Raw genomic sequence first — 22,061 nt, forward strand, 5'->3', positions numbered from 1 at the left:
GATATGTGAATTTAACGGAATACTATGCACTAGAAGGCGCTACAAAAAAGGAAAAAAAGAATGGTTTTACACCAACCTGGATTTCAAATGTTTGAGAAAATTTGTTTGAACTGATGTTGAGTGAGCAGAACTAGGAAAACAATTTCTATAATTACAACAATTTTATAAAGAAAAACAATGAAATACCAACTACAGGTTCCAGAGGATAAATAACAAAGCATGTCAACCACCTTCTTATAGAGAAATTCTAGAATCAAGGGGCAGAATAAGACATTTTTAGATGTGGCAAATGTGGAAATTTATTTTGCTTGGCCATGTGGATTTGCTTAATGTTCCCTTCCCTTCCCTTCCCTTCCCTTCCCTTCCCTTCCTTTTCCTTTCTTTCCTTTCCTTTCCTTTTTTTAAACCCACAAAAGGAAACAGAGAGCCAGAAGGAAATATAGACAAGTTTTTGAGATTTGAAAATTGCACGTTGATATCTCCTTAAAAGGAAGAACAAGCTATACACAAAAGAGATTTACAGTCTCATGCGCAATTTTCTTTTTGTGTCCTTTGAATATGAAAATGCTTGTTTTAGATGGTGCTTGTTAAGTTCAGAATGTTTTAAATCACATTAAAAAAGATGTGAAGGAAGAGAGAAGATGATGATAATGGTGATGAAGGATTGGAGGTTCAGCTATGGGGCTGGACCAGAGAGAGGGATGAATGTGAGGCCATTTGGGAAGGAGGATTGCACGTAGGCTGGGCAGGCAGGCAGACAGAGGCCTGCCTGAAGAAGAGTCCATGGCAGATGGCAAGCAGAGCTAGCATCAGTAGGAAGCTGAGCTGTGCTGTTAGAGTTGCTAGGATACAGCTTAGCAGCAGCTGGCTTGGCTCCATTTGACAGGGCTGGGAAATCTGAGAAGGGCAACTCGAGGCCGGGCAGCCGAGGACAGCTAAGGACATCCTGAAAATGAGATGGAAGAGTAAGAGAACCCTGGAGCCACTGGCAATTCCAAGGTCCTGGAGTAATAACAGGCCCCGATACTGCTTCCTAGTTTAAGAAACACCTTCCTCCCAAGACCCCTGAGAGGCAGGTAGTGTGACAGAGAGAGGCTCACATGAAAAGACCTTCTCTCTCCATTTTTCCCATTAAGATAGCATGACTTTGGGCAGCTAGGTGGCGTAGTGAATAAAGCACTGGCCCTGGATTCAGGAGTACCTGAGTTCAAAGCCGGCCTCAGATACTTGACACTAGCTGTGTGACCCTGGGCAAGTCACTTAACCCCCATTGCCCCGCAAAAAAAAAAAAAAAAAAAAGATAGCATGACTTTGTCAAATGCCTTGTGAAACCTCCCCATTCTCCAACAGCCTATGAAGTGTGGTAAAAAAATATGAAAGTTTTTTTAACAGTTGGTTAGGATAACTGAAAGACTCCAGTTTTTGAAGGACCACCCTTTTGGGGAGGAGACCAATAGTCCGCCTGCTGCGCACGTCAGACTGTCTGCTACGCACTCGACTTCTGGGGTGCGAGCTTAAAAAACAAGGAGAGAACGGAAGTGGGCTTTTTGCTGCTCTGCTGGTCTCCTGACTGCTCTGCAGAGACGGTCTCTCTCTCTCTCCAAAGGTGGCCTTCGGTTTTGGTGAGTTTTTATAAGGAATATAGACTAAGCTTAGACTTAAGACGATTTGTATTGTGTTTCTACTTTCCTATCCTTCTAATCAACATCACCTTGTGACTACCATAACAATAAAAGGTCTATCTAGAAAACCAAAAGCTTCTTCCATTTACTAGTCTGGGAGATAAATTAAGGAAAAGGTTAAGTAGGGGAGATTTATGATCTAATATCCAATTTTAAATCTCACAGAAGTAGCTAGGTAGAATTAAGCCTGGGAAAATTAAAGGAACAAGGTGGGGTGGGAGGGGAGCACAGGGCATGGAACAGGGACCTAAAGGGAGTTTAAGGATTTGGTGAAATAGCAACATAGAATTATAAGGGGAGGGTGTAGTCCAAAATGAGGGAAGGCAACATAGGACAGTCCACTTTGGGGAGAAAGTTATTTTCCTCTAGAAAGTTCTACAAGAGTAGTTACTTGGCATGTTTGCAGGAGACCTGAATACTGGTCCTCCTTGGAGAGGAAACAAGGAAACATGTTCCCCCACCATCATGTCAGAGTCTCATTCACCCCACAGTGGATCTGCTGCTGACATCCACCAAGCAATAGCACCAGGTCTTTCACTCACCTGTCTGGGTTGTGCTTGGACCAGGACAGTAGAATGTCCCAGGAGTCATTGTTTGACCCCATGCTATTTATGATTTTAATTGATGTCATGGAAGGCATAGACAGCAGCCTTTTCCATTTTTTAAATGATACAAATTGGAAAGTGATTGTTAATGTTAGATGATAAGGGCCAGGATCCAAAAAAACAGTCTAGAAAATTTAAATTTATAGGAATAAATGTGAAGTTTTCTATTTGGGCTCCAAAAAACATCTCACAAGTATGATATTTGGAGTGCGGGGCTGGACAAGTCATTTGAAAATGATCTGGGAGTTTCTAGTGGACTGCAAGCTCAACGTGAGCCAGAAGTTTGCTAATAACCAGAAATGCTAATGCAATCTTGGGTCATGTTAAAATAGGCCCAGTTTCCAGAAAGAAAAAGGTAAAAATCCCTCTGTATTCTGCACTGATCAGATTACTTATGAAATAATGTTTTTAGTACTGGACATCATGATTTAGGAAGGACATTAACATGTCATTTTTATAGAGAAATCTACACATTCACTGAAGAAATCTTTGATGGGCAGCTAGGTGGTATGGTGGAGAAAGAGTTAGACCTAGAGTCAGAAAGACCTGAGTTCAAAACCAGCCTCAGACACTTAAGAGCTGTAGGACCCTGGACAAATCACTTAACTCCATTTTCTCATCTGTAAAATTGTCATAATAATAGCACCTCCCTCTAAGGATTGTTGTGAGGATCAAAAGAGATAATAATTGTAAAGTGCTTAGCACATAGTAGGAGCTATGTAAATGTCAGCTATCATCATCATTGTGGTTGATGAGGAAATTCAAAGGGAGCAGCAGGCTCCTATAAGTGATATTCTGTAGTAGGGCACATTATCACCATCATACAATGGACTGAAAGATGTAGAGAACACATGATACGGCTGGGTTTATTGAGCAGGGTTTTTGTTTTGTTGTTGTTGATTTTTACCATAAAAAAGGTGTTTGATTCAGCTGAGAAAAGGCCTTCTTTAAACAAGGCCCATATTATCCCAGGCATATGAATAAGTGAATGGATGACTGATTGAATGGATCACTAAAAGAGCAGCTATTTATTATTATTTGTTTTTACTGGGCAAAGCACTGTGGATACAAAGTCAAAAGGCGAGATTGTCACTGCTCCCAAAAAGCTCACTTTCTACTGGAGGAGACGACACATTTAGGAGATTTCAATTGCAAATCAGATGGAAAAGATCAGTGGCTATTAGGGCAGGGCAGCAAAGCAGATGGGTGGCAATGCATCTTCCTTCACATCAATTCCACTGATAGTTTTGTTGTCTTTTTTTGTCATGTTTGAATCTTCATAGCCCCAGTGGGGTTTTCTTGACAAAGATGCTTGAGTGGTTTGTCATTTCCTTCTCCAGGGTAGCTATTTTACAACTGAGGAAACTGAGGCAAACAGAGGTTACATGACTTGCTCAGGGTCACACAGCTAGTAAGTGCCTGAGGCTGGATTTGAACTCGGGTCCTCCTGACTTCAGGTCCAGCATTCTATCTAGTATTCCACCTACTGGCCTTCCATTGATAAAATGTTATCTATTACTGGTGATGAGCAATATGACAGGACTTTTGTAGCAAGAACTTTTCCCCTTCCTCAGGTCTTCAGTGGCTATGGCAACACCTGTCAATTCTAATCTCCACAAGGGCTGCTCCCTTGGATGACAACTGGAAGTACAGCCAGTGGTTTGGGGATTATCTGCCTGTGGGTAGAAGCTGGTCAGCAGTTGTTGTTGGTGGTGGTGATGATAATAGTGGTGGTGATGGTGAGGTTAGATTGTTCCTTCTCCCATTGTTGATGGTGGGAGCCAGTCTGGAAGCAGACTTTTTTTTAAGTTCTACTTTCCTTTATTTAAATAACTGCAGCTTTAGCCTTGGCACAGCAGAGGGGAGCAGGGGCTCCCAAGGTGGGGTGAGGGAACAGCAGCATCATGAGGCCTAGGGAGGTAGGGCAGAGTTGGGCAGTGGGTGGGACTAAGATCAGTACCCCTGAACCCCTTGGGCAGACCAATTCTGACTGCTACACAGAATAAAGAGAAGAGACAATGAATAAAAACACTTGTGTCTCTCTCAAAAATCAATCCTAGGGAGAGATAGAAGGGTAGCAGAGCCAGCTTCATCCAGAGTTAAGGTTAGGGTACACCAACCACCAAAGGGGATGAGGGTGAGGAGGGGGATGATGTTATAGGGACCTGGGTGAGCAGCTAGAAAAGACACCAGCAGCAAACTCCTGCTGGCCCTTATGGAAACTGGCACCTGTGCGGCAGTACAGAGAGTGGATCTGCTTCAGCATCACAATGCCCAGCACGGCAATGGCAGTGAAGAACAAGGCAGCTAGCAGCTGTGTTGATCTTCAGCACCATCAGGGCCGAGATCCAGTCACTGAATCCTGATGATGGACACCAATAGCCACCAGCACATATATCACATCCTGGACAAAGAAAGCAAAGAAATCAAATGAACTGTCGCTCTGAAAGCCTTGTATATAGGGTGATACCAACAGCTAAAAGAGCAGAGTGTGAACAGTAGGGCCCTGAGGATGGAGAGGCCAAAACTAGAGCCACTGGAAATAGGGGTAACCCAGAAAGAAGCCGGGCAGGCAGGAAATTCAGAAGGGCCTAGGTACTGCATATCCACAGGTAGCACAGAGCAGACACTGTCTTCTGGAAGTCCTGGGGGATTCCTGTGGAGATGTCTTGGAAGAAGCAGGGTTGTCAGGGTAAAATGAGGACCGTGGGAGCCAGTTGCTCCATCGCTGGTAGGACGTCCCCCTGACCCAAGGCTGTATGCTGCAACTCCTTCTCTGCCCCATCCTGCTCCTTGGCCTCTCGATTGAGTTCCTCCTGCCTTTCCAGAAATTCTGTTGTGGCTGCTACAGCTGAAGCCTGAGTGTTGTAGGAGCCATACTTCTTGGGTTCTGTGGGGCTGAGTTTTCTGGAAGGCTGCTAGTGGGCCTGGGCTGTTGGTGGAGGCACCAGGGCAGATGGCTCATGGGATGGTGGTGGTTCGCGGTTCTCAGAGGGGCTGCAGATATCAAGCATGGCATACTGGGGGTTGGGTCGCTGCTGGGTGATGTCTGGGTCCTGGAAGGGGTTGTCAAACTCGCTAGGTTCTGCAAGTGGGTCCCCCCACTATTCCCACTCTGGGCCATGTCAGAAGGTCTGGCCTCAGTCTCAGCCTTAGCCTCAGTCTTTTAGGAAGTCATTGTTATTCCTCAGGGTCTTGGGTTCAGGGCCCTAAACCTGTATACAGTATATAGTGTCTATCTTATTGTGAGGCAGCAAATGAATTCTGAGTTGGGCCCAGAGTTGAACCAGAGGAAGAAAGAAGGATATATTGCTTTTGTGACATTGTGAAGTTCTTTGAATGACCCTTTTCTTTAAAATGAAGATCCATTTTTATGTTACTTTTCTCTTGGTAATGGTGAATGGTGGTGAATCGTGGAACTCTATGATCTCTGAGCAACTGACATTGAGGGCAGCTAAGGTGGCATAGTGGATAGAGCACCAAGTGTGGAGATAGGAAGACCTGAGTTCAAATTCAGCCTAAGATGCTTCTAAGCTGAGTGACCTCAGTAAGTCACTTAGCCTCTATTTCTTCCCCTATAAAAAAGGGATAACAATATTATTATTATTATTATTTACCATTGTTGTGAGGATCAGATGAGCCAATATCTGTAAAGTGTTTACCAACTGTGGTAACATAGCACATAGTAGGTGCTATAAAAATGTTAGATAATATTGTTATCATCATAATGGATCATGAACAAGGCAATGAGGTAGGTAACAATAGCTAATAGCAAGAATTTAGATAGCGCTTCCAAGTTTGCAAAGTGTGAGCCTGCCATATATCATTACAAACAAGGAATCACACAGAAAAGGAGGCACAAAGAAATGTCCCGTCCAAAGAAAAGACAGAGTGATGATCATGTGGCAAAAATGAAGGATAACCAATAATTAGCCCACACGCTCAGTTGGTATCCTCATGATATTAAGAGAATTAGAGGGGGGCAGCTAGGTGGTGCAGTGGATAAAGCACTGGCCTTGGATTCAGGAGGACCTGAGTTCAAATCCAGTCTCAGACACTTGACACTTACTAGCTGTGTGACCTTGGGCAAGTCACTTAACCCTCATTGCCCCATAAAAACAACAAAAAAAATTTTAAAAATTTAAAAAGAGAGAGAATTAGAGGAAAGTATCTAGTATATTGGGTGGACCCCCTTAAAGTGAATTTATGGGAGGGCATAGATGAGAATTGAACAGGATGGGCAGGAATGCTGGTTTGCCACCTGCAATATTGGAAGGAATACCCAAACTGATAAGATTACAGATCCACCAGGATATTGGAGTATTGATAAGCTGTAAAGTGTCCAGAGGAGAGACAAGAATGGTGAGGGCCTTGAAGCCAAGCTACATGAAGATTGGTGGAAGGAGCTAGAGATACTTCACTTGGAGAAGAGAAGGGTTGATGTGGCAGAGGGGAATGAGGAAGGGCACATCGGCTGTTTTCAAGCACTTGAAAGGATACTGTGGAAATTTATTTTGATTTAGGGACCCTACCTTTAGGCTGAGATCAGAAAGCCTTAGGTCCTCAGGGTCTCTTCTGTGTGGGAGGTGCTAGTGCCCCTCCCCCTCAGTTTCAGCTGAGCCAAAAAGTCCCATGGGCTGTACAAGATGCCAGGTCAGACAGCTGGGGGGAAAAAGCCCCCAGCTCCCTCCGACCTGAGCGGAGGTATCTGAAAGATCCTGGGCTTGTCCAGGCTGGACTCTGGTGTAGCACATGAGGCTCGAGTGCACCCCCTACCACTAGCTGCAGCCCTGGCTGGAGGATTAGCTTGGTCTGTGGGGGCGCAGGAAGCCCCAAGATTTGAGTGGAGAGAAGAAAAGGTATATACAGACCTGGGAGTTAGACTCAGGGAGGTGGCTGATGAGATTAGAAAGGTTAGAGTGAGATTAGAAAGGTTGGAGCTCGGCAGACTGGAGATGGGGCTACAAGGATGCAGGAGAAGGCTAAAGGACTAGGAGCAGAGAAAAGAGAGGCCGAAGGGCAGACGGATGGAGAAGACAGACAGAAGGTCGGTGAGAGAGAAACACAGGGGTTCAGTGGTGGCAGTAAGGAGAGGAAAGGTAGAAGCAAGGGGATTTACAAAGTGAAAGGGGTTCGGAGTTAGAATAAAGGACCTGAGTGCCCTAAGGCAAGAGGCGGCTAAGGCCCTTATTGTATTAAAGAAGTTCCGAAGCAGGTGAGAAAGAGATGCAGTGGAAAGAGACACACCGCAATGCAGTCAGGTTGTACATTTTATTTCCTTGTATTCTTAATTTTTAATAGTATCTCATAAATAAACTCTGCTTTGATTATTTAGCTAAGAGGCTTCTTAATCCTTTGCTTATCAATTTGGGAGTGGAGCAGTGTGGTGGAACTTTATAAACGGCCCATGCTAAGTTAATAGCAGTCAGATAGCCAAATAGTCAAACGTCCCCAGATTAGCCCCCCAAAATTAGTCCCAAATTAGGCCCAGTCAGTTAAAATATTCTTACATTTGAATGGCGACCACGAAGGGCCTTACAGCCCAATTATAATTTTTCTAAACTTATAATTTTTCATATACTCATAATTTTTCATAAGTACAGTTATTATCATTTTCCCAGGTTAGTTACAGTTAATAATTTTTTTTACAATACCATGTAGAAGAGAAACTAGACTTGTTCTGTTTGGTCCCAGAAGTCGTCATCGTTGTCATATCATCACTATCCCCATCACCATCATCCTTATCATTATGACTAACATCATCTGCTATAGAGCTTTTTGCAAAAATTCTCTATGCATATTGTCTCATTTGATCCTCACAACAATGCCAGTAGATAGGCAGTATTATTATCCCCTTTTTACAGATTAGGAAATTGAAAGGGGGAAGAACAGTACAGCAAAACTAAATCATGTCTGATACGTATGCAATATTCTACATCCCTATGAAGGGAAGGAAGGAGGACTACTCACCTCTACAAAGAAAGAACAGAATTGCATTTTTTTCTCAGCTCTTCTCCAGGGCCAAACTGAGTCATTAGAACTACAGTGTTTTGTTCTTTCTGTTTACACTGATTTAGTCTTTGTGGGTATCGTTTTCCTGACTCTACTTGTTTTTCTCTCTCTCTCTATTCATATGGCCTCCTATAGATCTCTGAATTCTTCATATTACTCACTCCTTAATACACAGTCATGTTCCATTACACTCAAGCACAATAATTTGGCTGTTTGCCGATCCATGAGTGCCTGCTTTGTTTCCAGTTCTTTACTATTATATAAATGCGATGAATATTTTTGTGTACATGAGACCTCCTTGAGGTCTTACCTTCTAGTGGGAAGTGGGATCTGTAAATCAAAGTGTGTGTTGGGGAGATGGAGAAGTAGATGTTATCATCACTTTTTCAGCAAATTGCTTTCTAGAATGAGTGGGCCAATTCATAGCTACATCAACTATTAATTTGTGCTGTACTATATTAGTGGGCCTATCTTCTCATAGCCCTTCCAAAAGTGCTTATTACCATCTTTTGTAATACTTGACAATTTGTTGACCGTGAGGCAAAACTTCAGGGTTGTTTTAACTTGTATTTCTCTAATTATTGCCTATTTGGAACACTATTTCATATAGTTGTCAGTGGTTTTCAATTCTTTAGAAAATCATTTGTTTATATCCTTTGGCCACTTGTACATTGGGGAATGACTTTTGGTCTTACGTATTTGCACAAATTTCCTCTATACCTTGGATATTAGAACCTCATCAGAAATAATAGAAGTATATGTTGATTTCCCTTCTTATCTTAACTGCACTGGTTAAGAATTCTGTGGGGATATGTTTTTGAGCATCAGTTGCACTCTATAACAAATGGCAACAGTGAGGGCGCTAGGTGGCTCAGTGGATAGAGCGCTGGCCCTGGAGTCAGGAAGACTTGAGTTCAAATCCGGCCTAAGACACTTGGCACTTACTAGCTGTGTGACCTTAGGCAAGTCACTTAACCCCAATTGCCTCACCAAAAAAAAAAAAAAATGGCAACAGTGGTCTTTTCCCAATCTGAAGTTTTGCAACTCTACTTAAGGGTAACTAGGAATTCTCTTGCCATCTCTCTACTTATATCCTGGACCTGATGTCAGATTTGTCAGATTTGGATGTTTCAATCCCAGCTCTGCATTCTTAGTCCTTGTGGTCAAATTACTTGACCTCCTTGGGTCTCAGTTTACTTATTGGATGAGTGGATTATATTTTGTTTACCTCTAAGGTCTCTTCTAACTCTCAATCTAAGGTTTGAATTCTCTGTGGTTCTCTAATCTTTAAGAGATTATCCTTTTTGGCAGAGAAAACAAGCAAAAGTGATGAGCCATTTCCATTGCCCCAGCCACCCTTAATAGCTCTTCCTAATGTGAAAAGTTCGTGTTGATGCCTTTCATATTTGTGGCCAGGCTTAACTCATCCTGAGCTTCAGCTCCCTTGAACCTATTCATAAAAGAACCACTCCTGTTCTGTAGTCATCCATCATCTATATTCGACTTTTGCAAATCTAAGATGGTCTATGAATTTCCTGGGCAGCCTTTTTAGTCTCTTTAAATAGCTCCTAGAGCCTGATACTCATTCCAATAAACTGATTTAGTCTCCCTGAAACTCACTTTCCTCTTTTCAACAAAATGAAGGATTGGCATTAGATAGGTTGTTTGACATCCCTTCCAGCTATGGGTCTCTGATTCTGGAAGTCTTAGTCACTACTTTGACATCTCACCTCAACTGATGCCCTCCTCCATCTCACTCTTAAGACTGAGCCCCAAAACTGACCCTGAAGTGCCCTGACCTCAGACTCAGGCCAATGACTGTGAAAGGCTAGGAAGGGTGGAGAGGCTAGGTTTTAGGCAGGGATTAAGGGAGGAGGTTTAGGTTGAGATTTAGTACCTGGTCTCTCACAGGTCCTTTCACAGGGTATAGCCCAGAGCCCAGTTGCATCCTCCACACCCAGGGGAGACAGGTGGAAAGCATCATCTGTGCCCCAGAAATGTGCAGATTTCAGGGAGGTGGAAAATGAGATTGTGTCTACTTGGGAAGGGAGTGTTTTGAAGGGGAAAAGCTTGTCAAATAAAGGTGTGGCCCACAGAAGAAAGGATTGAGTAAGACCTGGGTAGACAATGTAACTGTAGATTTCTGCCCCTCCCCAGATCCCTGCTAAAGCCCCAACAAGACCCAGAAACAGGGGGAAGGGGACACCCTATAAAGGTCTTTACCCAATTAACATGAAGGTAAGGAATATTCACCTTACAGTCAGCCAATTAATCAGTCGACTGACAAATATTTATTAAGTGCTTACTATGTGTGAAGCAGTGTACCAAGCAATGAAGATGCAAATAAAGGCCAAAACACTGTAGACATAAAGAGAGGGGAACCAGGCTGACCTCTGGGAAGGGCCTTGGGAACCTGGGTCAGTAGATGAAGGAACCTTCTATAAGAGACCTGAGGACCCTCGAAGTGAGTGTCTTTACTCCCAGATTTGTTCCTTAAAGGGACACTCCCTGCCATCTTATTTACTCCCCCACTTCCCTGTCCCAGTTCTTTTTTTGTCAGATGTCATCTCTCAGTGCACCTCCTCTTCCTCCAGAAAGCCTTCCCTAATTACTGCTCACCAGGGTCCAATCCAATCTCTCTAAGACAGGGGCTCTTAACCCTTTAGGTATCAAGGATTCCTTGGGCAGTCTGATGAAGCCTAGGGACCCCTTCTCAGAATAGTGTTTCAAAATAATTGAAAGAAATCCTAAATATCACTGGGAGGTCAGTAAAAATAAAGACATTTTTCCCTACCAAAATTCACAGGCCCCCTGAAATTCCCCCCAAGGACCCCTTGAATCCCTACTCTAATGCTAATCAGTCAAACACATTGCAACATTTTGTAGTTAAATCCTTTTTTCTTATGTCTATGTTCAAGCCTTTTATGACTCCGAATTAGGCAAGGGGCTCCCCACCACAAGAATCCCCTTTGAATCTGGCCTTCTGGGATAATCCCTCTCCATCCCCAAAACCAATCCCATCACCAGCTCCCAGAGTCAACCTTAGCATGTGGTTCAGAGGAGGGTAGAGAGGCCAGAGAGAGTGAAATTGAAACAGAAGACATGAAACCAATTGATCAACAAGCATTTATTCGTTACGTACTATGTGCCAAGCACTGTGCCAGGTGCTAAAGATATAAAGACAAAAGTGAAGGGCTTCCTATCCTCAAGTGGCTTAAAATCTGTCAAAGGGGGGAAAGTGCATACAAAGATACATACAAAGTATACCTTGAACAGACCATCCAGGGCACCTCGGCTCCTGGCATTTTGAAGAAGAAAACACCAGAGAGGGAACAAGGGTTGGGTAAGGAGGCATCTCATCTAATCATGTATTCTTGCCAACATTGTCTCCTTCATTGTTATGGCAACCTAGACATTTTGGGTAGTCTGAAGTCAAGTCAAGTCCAGGTCAAGTCAAAGGTCACTGAGACTTTGGGGAAAATGCTAAATAAAGCACTTAACCAACAGGTAGGTCCTTGCTCTCTCAGTGGCCATACTTGTTATTGGCATGGTGTGATTGTTAAAATAATTATTATAGACACAAGTTTGGGGTAAGCTTATTATCAGTTAATGATGAGCAGGATGCTATCCAAAAAACCTGGATAGACCTACATTAGCTAATGCAAAGTGAAATGTACTGTATACAAAATAACAGCAATAGTGTAAGATGATCTGAAGGACTTGGTTATTTTAGCAATGCACTGATCCAAGACAACTCTGAAAGACTTATGAAAAACACAATGCGTCTACAGAGAGTGAACTGATGGTATCAGAGTACAGATTGAAGTATAATTTTTTGTGAGTTCCTTTATCTGAAGTTTTGTTTTTGCCTGTTTTCTTTCACAATCTGGCTAATGTGGAAATGTTTTGAATCACTACTTATGTATAACTTACATTGAATTGCTTGTGTTCTGTGGTGGGGAGGGGAGGAAGGGAATTTGGAACGCAAAGTTTTTAAAAGATTGATGTCGGGGGCAGCTAGGTGGTGCAGTGGAAAAAGCACCGGCCCTGGATTCAGGAGTACCTGAGTTCAAATCCGGCCTCAGACACTTGACACTTACTAGCTGTGTGACCCTGGGCAAGTCACTTAACCCCCATTGCCCTGCAAAAAAACCCAAAAAAACAAAAAAAAACCCAAAAACAAACAAACAAAAAAGATTGATGTCAAAATTTGTAATTTACATGTAATTTGGCAAAATAAAAATTATAAATAAAAAAGAAACAACAAGCTTATTATCAGTTTATCAATTTCTACCAGTAAGGGACTGACTAAGAGTCTCTTTAGCTTCTGATGGTCCCAGGAGAGCACAAGGCTACCTGTACAGGTTTTTTATCCATTTTCAATGATAAGAGATAGGTCATTATACATCAATCAAATCTAATTGGTTAGTATCATTTGGAGACAGGTTATATTAAAACGAAGTCCTAGGATGATGTCAGAGAAAAGAATGCAAGACTCCCACTCAGGCTGGTCAAGGCAAAATCCTTTCATGTAGGTGTAGTTTAATCTCATGAGTAAAGTCCTTGGGCTATCCAGACCAAAGAACCAGTCTCTACCCAAGACTGCTTTGTGAGGTTGAGTCTGGTTTGACCCAGATGAATCTCACTTTCACAAAGAACTCAGAACTTGAGTAGGGGAGGGACAAAGGACTAAGGAAGAAGGGAAGATCTGTGAGTCCCCCAAGATATTGATTATAAATAATTATTTCTCACAATGGCAAAAGTAAGGTTATACTTGTATCATAGAATCACCAACTCGGAGAACACCTAATCCAACTCTTACCTGAGTAGAAATTCCTAAATACAATATCCCTAAAATATATACAATGAATGCAACATGTCTCAAATGATCAATCAACAAGCACCTATTAAGCTTCCATTATATACCAGGAGCTGCACTATATGCTGAGAATACTAAGGTTAAAATGAAATAGATCCTGTCCTCAAGAAACTTACATTCTGTCGGAGGACAGTCTATAGTATTTAAACAGATAAGTATATTAAAAAGTAAGCAAAAGAAATGCAAGGTAATTTTGCCGGGGAGGAACTAGCAACTGAGGTTGGGGGCCGGGGAGGGGGGAGGTCCAGAATGGCCTCATGTAGAAGGGGCCATTTGGGCTGAACTTTAAAGAAAAGCAGGGACTCCGGAGGCAGAACTGAAGGAGAGCATTTCTGCCATGGGATGGAGCCTGTGAAAAAGTACAGAGATAAGAGAGGTCTCAGTTCAAGCATCTCCAATGACAGGGAACTCACTGCCTTCCAAGGTGGACAGTTCTCCTTTTAGATAGCTCTGTTGTAATTGTATGGACATTTTCCCTTACATAAAGACAAAATTGGCTTCTTTGGGATTTCCTCTAGGTTTAGTTAAGCCTTCTGAGCTCAATAAAGTAATAAATAGGAGGAGGAGAAAAACAGAAATAGAAGAAGGAAGGAAAGAAGGAAAGAAGGAAAGAAGGAAGGAAGGGAGGGAGGGAGGAAGGAAGGAAGGAAGGAAGGAAGGAAGGAAGGAAGGAAGGAAGGAAGGAAGGAAGGAAGGAAGGAAGGAAGGAAGGAAGGAAGGAAGAAGAGGAAGAAAGGAGGGGAGGAAGGAAGAAAGGAGGGAAGGAAGGAAGGAAGAGGGGAAAAAGGAAGAAGGGAGTATTAGAAATGGGTATACTGGAGCAGCTAGATGGTGCAGTGGATGAAGCAACCAGCCCTAGATTCAGGAGGACCTGAGTTCAAATCCAGCCTCAGACTCTTGACACTTACTAGCTGACCCTGGGCAAGTCACTTAACCCTTATTGCCCTGCCCCCCCCCCAAAAAAAAGAAAGAAAAAAGAAAATAAATGGGTAAACTGAGGCACGACTCCCGGTCTGGTGCTAAGAAGGAAGACCATTTATTCTCGGTCTTCCAAGAATGGGCCAACACCCCAAAGGGAGTGCTGCAATTTGTCCCAGTGAAGGTCTCCTTTTTATCCTAGATCTAACACAAGGTCCCTCCCCGATCTGGGTTCACATTCTTTTCGACAATTCTAAACATGTAGACCACCACCACCCCAGATGTGGCGCCACTGCTGCCCCCACCCTGTGGGAGCACTAGACCCTGAGATTTTATAATCCTTTGTTCTCTAACTTTAGAAAACCTCTGTTGACTCAGCAGGGAAAAGGAAGGGAAATTTTGGGGAGTGGGAATAAGCTTTTAGGGTTTGGATTACGTAGTTTGTTCTTATCTGAAAGAAACATACTCTACTGGTTAAACGTTAACTCAGCAGGAAAAAGGAAGGAATGGTAGAGATGGGGGGAAGAAGGTTCCAGGACTTGAATGATGTATCCTGCCAACTGAGGCAGACACACCGTTCCTATCAAAAGACAACAAAAATGACTGTCAACAACCCTCTACAAGGAAAACAGCTCCTCCCTCCTCAGATTAATAATAATACTAACAACGGTAATAACAACAATGCCAATTAAAATAATAACAACTGACACTTACATAACAGTTTATGGTCTGCAAAGTCCATCATCTCATTTGATCCTCATAACTCCTGTGAGGCAGGCACTACAGTTACTTTCCTGATTTCATTGAAATCGCGGCTTAGGAAGTTGTGACCTCCCAGGATCACAGAGCTAATAAGGACCTCAGAGGTGGCCAGTCCCACTCCCTCATTTGCGCACACAGCTAATAGGAATCAGAGGCAGGGTGTGAGCGAAGGTCTTCCTGATGCAGGGTCCGGTTTCTTTCCACTGCACCACCCACCTTATCCTGGTATCCCCTCGATAGAATGGAAACTCAAAAGCTCAGAATGTAAAAGCTGGGAGTGACCCCTGAAGCCATCTAGACCAGGGCTTCTTAAAGTTTTTCCACTCACAACCCCTTTTCACCCAAGAATTTTTTGCACAACCCTGGGAATATAGGCATACAAAATAAGTATACATAACCTTTTATTGCTGCCAAATTTTTGTGACCCCCACATTCAGTTATGTGACCCCATAGGGGATTCTTAGTCAAGTGCCTGACTAAGAATTCCTCCCTTCTACAGTATCCCTGACCAGTGGGCATTCAGCCCCTGCTTAAAGACCCCCAGTGAAGGGGAACCTATCAGCCCCTGAGGCAGCATGTTCTGTCTGGGCCATAGGGCAGGGATCACTTCATTTTCGCCTTTGTATGCCAGAAACCTACACAATGAATCTTGCCAAATTGCCCTTAATAAATGATTACCGGATTCCCTTGAGCTATAGGCAGAGCAGCTACAAGAATGTAGTTACCAGTGCTGGGCCTCTTAGATGAAGTGGTGGTCACCATCTTGGCAGGATGCCATGCCCAAAGGGACCGGTCCCCAGCCTCCTGCCCAGCCCAACTCTTGAGAAGCCCTATGAAAATGAGAAAAGAGAGAGAGAGGAAGGGAAAGAGGGAGGTCCTGGAAATTAGATGAGGCTAATCCTCTTAGAGAACAGGTTTCTCCACTCTTCTCTTCTCTTTCTTCTCCTCCTCCCTTTCCTGCATAAACCAAAACTATAGGTGCCTGGGAGAGACTGGGCATAACCAAGGAGACCATGTGGGCATCAAGGCTGGTCCTCCTAGCTGTGACGACTGCTGCATTTGGGGAGCTTGGTGAGATGGGGATGGGGGCTAAGGTTGGATGGCAAGGGGAGAGGGGAGGAGGAGGGGGGGTCAAAAGCAAAGAGGAGAACAAGAAGAGGAATTCAGAATGGGTTTAAAGGAAGGATTTTTTTCATTCACAAGGGCCTCCCTATAAGGACCTGAGTAAGCTAAGAAAGTCCGATATCGAGACAGGGAGAAATGAAGAGGGGGGAGGGAGGGAAGGAGGAAGAAAGGGGGAGAGAGAGGGGAGCTGGCAGGGGGGAGACAGACAGACAGACATAGACAGAGGGTGGGAGGGGTAGAGAGACAGAGAGAGGGAAGTAAGGAGAGAAAGACAGAGAGATGGACAGACAGACAGACAAACAGACAGGAGAAATAGGAAGACCTTACTCCACATATTTGCCATTCTCTCCCCCCAGCACTCAGGATATCCTTAGCCCACCTGTTTCATAGAGAGATGAAGGCAGAGACAAAGAAGAGGTTGCAAGAGCTGGGGACGGAGAAGGGACAAAGAGTACTTATTTTAAAATGGAGAGACAGAGAGAGATGGAGCTAGAGGGATGGAAATATAGAAAGATGAAATGGGGTCAAGAATGAGATAGGGAGGGAAAGACCGAATATGTGCCCTGTGGAGATATAAAAAGATATAAAATAAGATGGAGATAGAGTTATACTTACAGAACTTAGAGCTTATGCTAGAGAAAGGTGGAAAGAGAGGCATAAAGGATTGTGAGAATCACCATTTGTGTGAGGGGAGGCAGTGTTAGATGAGGTGAAGAGGTAAGCTGAGGTCAGACTAGGAAGGGGCTTTGAATGCCAGGCTAATGAGTTTTAACTTTAACCCATAGGCAGTAGGGAGCTATTGAAGGTATTTGACTAGTAGTGTAGATGATGACTTGGGAGGGGAGAACGTAGGGAGTCTGGTCAGGAGAATGGTTCATTAGTTCAGGTAAGAGGTGACAAAGAAGCCTTTAGTAGGTGGTAGAAGTAGGAGTGAAGAAAAATGGGACAATCACCAAAAATACCACAGAAGTAGAATCAACAAAGTCAGGCAACTTATTGACTTGGACAGTGAGGGAGCCACAGATGATTCCAAGGTCCCTCTGGCCACCTCTGACTTACTGAGTGGCCAAAGGCAAGTCCTTTTCCCCTTCTGGCCTTCTACTTTCTCATCTGTAAAACAGACTTGGATTAGGTCACCTCAAGGATCCCTTCTGGATCTAACTATCTGAATCAGAGGGACGGAGAGAGAAATGACAGAGTTGGGACTGGGGCCAGAACCAAAATATTTTCCCTCATTCCCTGGGGAAAAAAGGGTTAACCAGAGAGAGAGGTGACTCACAGAGGTGGGCAGGGGATCTGTTTGGGTCTCCATGAGAGGCCTGTGCTTGTTGTTGGTTGGTTAGAGGGGGTGCACTGAGGCTGGATCAGGTTTCAAGGAGGGGAGGGGAGGGGAGGGGGAAAATGTATGGAGAGAAGGGTACAGGCTATTCTTGGAATGTTCCCTTCAACCTATTTACACAACACGCCTCCACTTCAGAGTCCTCACCCCAAAGACAGAGGGAGATCATCCATCTTCCCTCCTCCTATAATTCCCCCCTTCTCCCTACCCTCACCACAACTCCAACACCCAAGAAGCCCTTGTGTTTTAGATGGTTGATGGGGGGGTCTGAGAAAGCATCTAGCTCAACACCTTCCCCCACCCCATTTGAAGCAGAAGAATTCCCAGGCTTGGAGAGATGAAAGGACTCACCCCCGCCCAGATGACTACATGAGCCAGAAGTAGGACTAGAACCCAGGTTCCTTGATTCCCAGCCCAGACACGACAGAATGTTGGCTAGGGGTCTCTTCCACCTGATGGGGGGCTCCCAGAGGATGAGAGTCCTGTCACCCTCCAAGGTCTCTGAGGGCAGGGCCCTCAGCTTCCCCCTACCCCCTTCCCCCTTAGATCAGGGGCCCCCTCTGGGCAGGGAACTTATGGTCCCCATCAGGCTTGGGACTGAGAGGAAGGTCCAGAGGGTTGGGAAGCCACTGCCTGATCATCCTTCTACCTTCCCCCAAGCAGTCGGGGCCCTGAAATGTTACAGCTGCCAGCAGCCCATCAACGTCTCTGAGTGTACCACCATTGTCCAGTGTGGCCCTGAGGAGACCATGTGCAAGACGACTATGTACTCCCTGGAGGAAGGTGAGGGAGAAAGGTCGGCTTCCAGGAGGGGAGCCTCACATGACAAACCTGGGGCAAGGCCAGCAAAACAAAGCAGGCTGGAAAATTTCCATAGAGTCATTCCAGCTCTCCCAGGAAGGTTAATAGGGTTAGTAGAGAGAAAACTGGACCTGGAGTCAGAATGTATGATTTGAAATCCCAGCTTTACTATTTTACTAGATATGTGCTTTCCCCCCCACTCCTTTTTTTTTTTTTTTGAGGCAATTGGGGTTAAGTGATTTGGCCAGGGTCACACAGCTAGGAAGTGTCTGAAGTTGGATTTGATCTTAGGATTTCCTGACTTCAGAGCCAGTGCTCTATCCACTGTGTCACCTAGCTTCCCCACATGTACTTTTAAAAAAGACATAGAGGGGCGGCTAGGTGACATAGTGGATAGAGCACCGGCCCTGGAGTCAGGAGGACCTGAGTTCAAATCCAGCCTCAGACACTTAACACTTACTAGCTGTGTGACCCTGGGCAAGTCACTTAACCCCAATTGTCTTACCAAGAAAATTAAAAAAATAAAACACAAAAAAAGACATAGAACCCCTTGGGTCCTCAGTTCCTTCATCTATAAAATGGGAACTCAAAAAATAATTATTAAGTGCTTGTAATGAATTTGAGATCAGAAGACCTGTGCTTGAATTCTAGCCCTATTCCTTACTACCTGTGTGACTTTCGGCAAGTCCTTGCACCTCCCTGGGCCTCATTGTCCCCATCTGTGAAATGGAAAGTTTAGACCAAACAGTCTCTAAGATCCCTTTCCAGCCCTAAATCCTGGGACTCTAAAAAATTATAGTCCCTGCCATCAAGCTTATTAGGAGCTGTGGTTTGCACATGAGTAAGAGGGTGGCACAAAGAAAGGAGAGAGAACGAAAAACAAAAATATGGATGATATAACAACCTCTCTGGGCTTCAGTTTCATGGTATCCTAGGTTTAGATCTGGGAACTTATAGGGGACCAGTGTCTTCACTCTACAGGTGAGGAACAGAGGCCTAGAGACTAATTTGCCTAAGGTCACACAGAAGTAAATGATGGAGCCAGGATCTGATTCTGTTTCTCTGACTCCAGATCCAGCACCCTTTCCACAGGCTGATACTGTTCAAATGATGGGGTTGGACTGCATGACTTCAAAGGTCCCTTTTTACTCAATCCTATGAATAGAGCATGGAATTGAGGCAAAAAAGAAACAGAGGACCCTGGGAAAATCTGAAGACTGAGAAAATACCTTCACTCAGAGGGAGGGTTCAGGGAAAACTTCCTAGAGATGGTATCATGTGAAGGAAGATGTCAATGGGCAATAATAAAGAGGGAAGACTAGGAATGAGTGGAAACTGGAGAAGACAAGAAAAGATGAGGAAACAGCTAATAGTTTCCATTTTGCTATAACACAGAGTGTATGAAAAAGGATTAAATGTGAAATAAAACTGGAAAGTCAGGTTGAAGAATTCAGTGTTAAATGCCAAGATGAATTTTTACTTTACTCTATAGGTAATAGGGAACCACAGAAGGTTATTGAGTAGAGGAGTAAGTGGGTAAATTTCAATATTATTTTCAGTTATGAAATGGGAATAATAATACATCTATCATCTAGCTGGGGGCAGCTAGGTGGCACAGACGATAAAACACCGGCCCTGGATTCAGGAGGACCTGAGTTCAAATCTGGCCTCAGATATTTAACATTCACTAGCTGTGTGACCCTGGGCAAGTTTCTTAACCCTCATGCCCCCCAAAAAACAAATACCATCTAACTACACCTAGAAGTAAAGCCTAGAAGGCACTCAGAGATCACCTAGTCCAATGGTATTCAAACTTTTTGGTCACAGGACCCTATTTTATACTGTTAAAAAAAATTCTGAGACTCTTTCAAAGAGCTTTGTTTACATGGGTTATATCTATCCATATTTATGGAATTTATAATTAAAATGTCTTGGTATTATTATGAAAATAGTTTTGACCTCCCAGAAAAGGTCACTGAAAGGGGATCGCTAAGGGGTTCCTAGACCACACTTTGAGAACTGTTACTCTAGTCCCTAACTTCTTAAACTGTAGGTCACAATCCCACATAGGGGTCGAGTAACTGAATGTGGGGATCACAAAAAAATTGACGGTAACCCTCTGATTTGTTTACCTATTTTATATACCTATACGCCTGAGGTCATTTAAAAATTTCTCTGGCAAAAAGGGATCTCAAGTGGAAAAAGTTTAAGAAGTCCTGCTCTAGTCCAACCCCATTGTTTTCCAGAGATGGGAAAACAGAGGAGTGAATTGCCTCGCAAAATTCTCCCTAGGAAAATACTTTTAAAAACTTAAAGCTATAGAAATATGAATTCCTCTTGTCATGGATTTCTATTATAAAGTTTAAAATGTTTTTTGAAACTTCTGCTCTAAATGGACCGGTGATCACTCAACATGTTGAGAAGACTAGTTTATTCCCAAAGTACTTTTCTTATGACAACATTGGGAGTTTAAGGAGTTCAAGAACAGAGGAAATTGAAACTTGGAGAGAGGAGGGAACTTCCCCAGGATAACACAGCTAGTAAGGGTCAAGGTCATGGTCAAGGTGGGGATCTGAACCGGGGTCTTCTGATTCTAAGTCTTCTATCTTCAAGGGCCATTCTTCTACAGTGCTAAGGACATACCCAGGAGCCAAGCCCTATTGTGACTCAAATATTTTCAAGTTATTTGATTAAGTATTAGTGTCATATGTAAGGAGAGCCGGATTTGAAGTTCAGGGACCTGGGTTTGAATCCAAGCGCTGCTACTTACTATATGTTTGACACTAAGCAAGTCAATGTCTTCCCTAAGCCTTGTAAAATGAGGGGTTTGGACTAGCCAACTACTAAGGCCCCTTTGCAGCCCTAAATTCTATAAGATTATTTGAGTAAAAGGGCAGCTAGGTGGTCCAGTGGATAAGGCTGGAGTCAGGAAGATTCATCTTTCTGAGTTTAAATCTGGCCTCAGACACTTACTTGCTGTGTGACCCTGAATAAGTCACTTAACCCTTTTTGCCTCAGTTTCTTCATCTGTAAAATAAGCTGCAGAAGGAAATGGCAAACCACTCCAATATTTCTGCCAAGAAAACCCCAAGTGGGGTCATGAAGAATAGAACATGACTGAATAACATTTGAGTAAAAACATATCTTTAATTTTACCATGGAAAAGTCAAAGAGAATGTTCAACTCACTAGATAGAAATGTGTTTTCCCTCCCCCTTTGTTGGAATTGTACCCATTCCTTCCAGGAATTTGTAGAGAACCCTAAAGAGCATTGTGGGTAGAAGGAAATCCAGTTGTGATTGGGGCTAGTCTATGCTTAATCAGGGATGGCTTCCTGGAGGAGGGGAATTTTTGAGCCGGGGAGGAGGGGGTAGTGGTAGGGATAGTGGTCAGAGAGCACTAGCAGAGGGGAATATATTGGAGAATGGGGATTTGCTGTTTGGGCTGGGGGCCCCCCTGACTTGTCCATTATTCCCTGCCCCCCCTTGCAGTGTACCCGTTCCTGGGAGATGCTGTCGTCACAAAGGCTTGTTCCCAGAAGTGTGAACCCTCAAACGTGGATGGCATCGGCCTGACTCGGCCTGTCTCATGCTGTAACCAAGACCTGTGCAACACGGGAGGGGCTGCCGCCCTGAGAAGCTTTGGAGGAGTGGTCTTTACTCTCCTCTTCTTCACCTTCCTCCTCTTATACACTCGAATCTAGAAGTACTAGGCTGGACGAGAGTCACCCCCTTCCATTGTTTCCCCTTCACTATCTAGAGGTCTGATACCTATCCAAGCCTAGCTCCGCCCTGTCTTTATGCTAGAGATTGTGGGAGAGAAGGGTGTCACCAGCCTGAGGGAACAATGGAATTTCTACCCTCAAGAATCCCCAATCTGAGAGAGAGACTCAGCCCTGTCCCCCAGGGAGTTCTGGGCTGAACCAAAGTAGATTTAGTT

The 22,061-nt window shown here is 43.9% G+C and overlaps 1 protein-coding gene and 1 pseudogene across 1 annotated transcript; one reads left to right on the forward strand and one right to left on the reverse strand.

The window, feature by feature from the left end:
* Positions 1–1,581: 1,581 nt before the first annotated feature.
* Positions 1,582–21,853, forward strand: LOC122736275 (ly6/PLAUR domain-containing protein 2-like). The gene is made up of 4 exons (XM_043978411.1): positions 1,582–1,622; positions 15,837–15,929; positions 17,986–18,105; positions 21,614–21,853. The coding sequence occupies exons 2-4, from the start codon at positions 15,872–15,874 to the stop codon at positions 21,823–21,825; spliced, it is 390 nt and encodes a 129-aa protein (XP_043834346.1). The 5' UTR covers positions 1,582–1,622; positions 15,837–15,871; the 3' UTR covers positions 21,826–21,853.
* LOC122745942 lies at positions 4,443–5,411 on the reverse strand (annotated as a pseudogene).
* Positions 21,854–22,061: the final 208 nt, after the last annotated feature.

The sequence above is a fragment of the Dromiciops gliroides genome, chromosome 1 (genome assembly GCF_019393635.1).
Source record: "Dromiciops gliroides isolate mDroGli1 chromosome 1, mDroGli1.pri, whole genome shotgun sequence".
NCBI classification, from domain to species: Eukaryota; Metazoa; Chordata; class Mammalia; order Microbiotheria; family Microbiotheriidae; genus Dromiciops; species Dromiciops gliroides.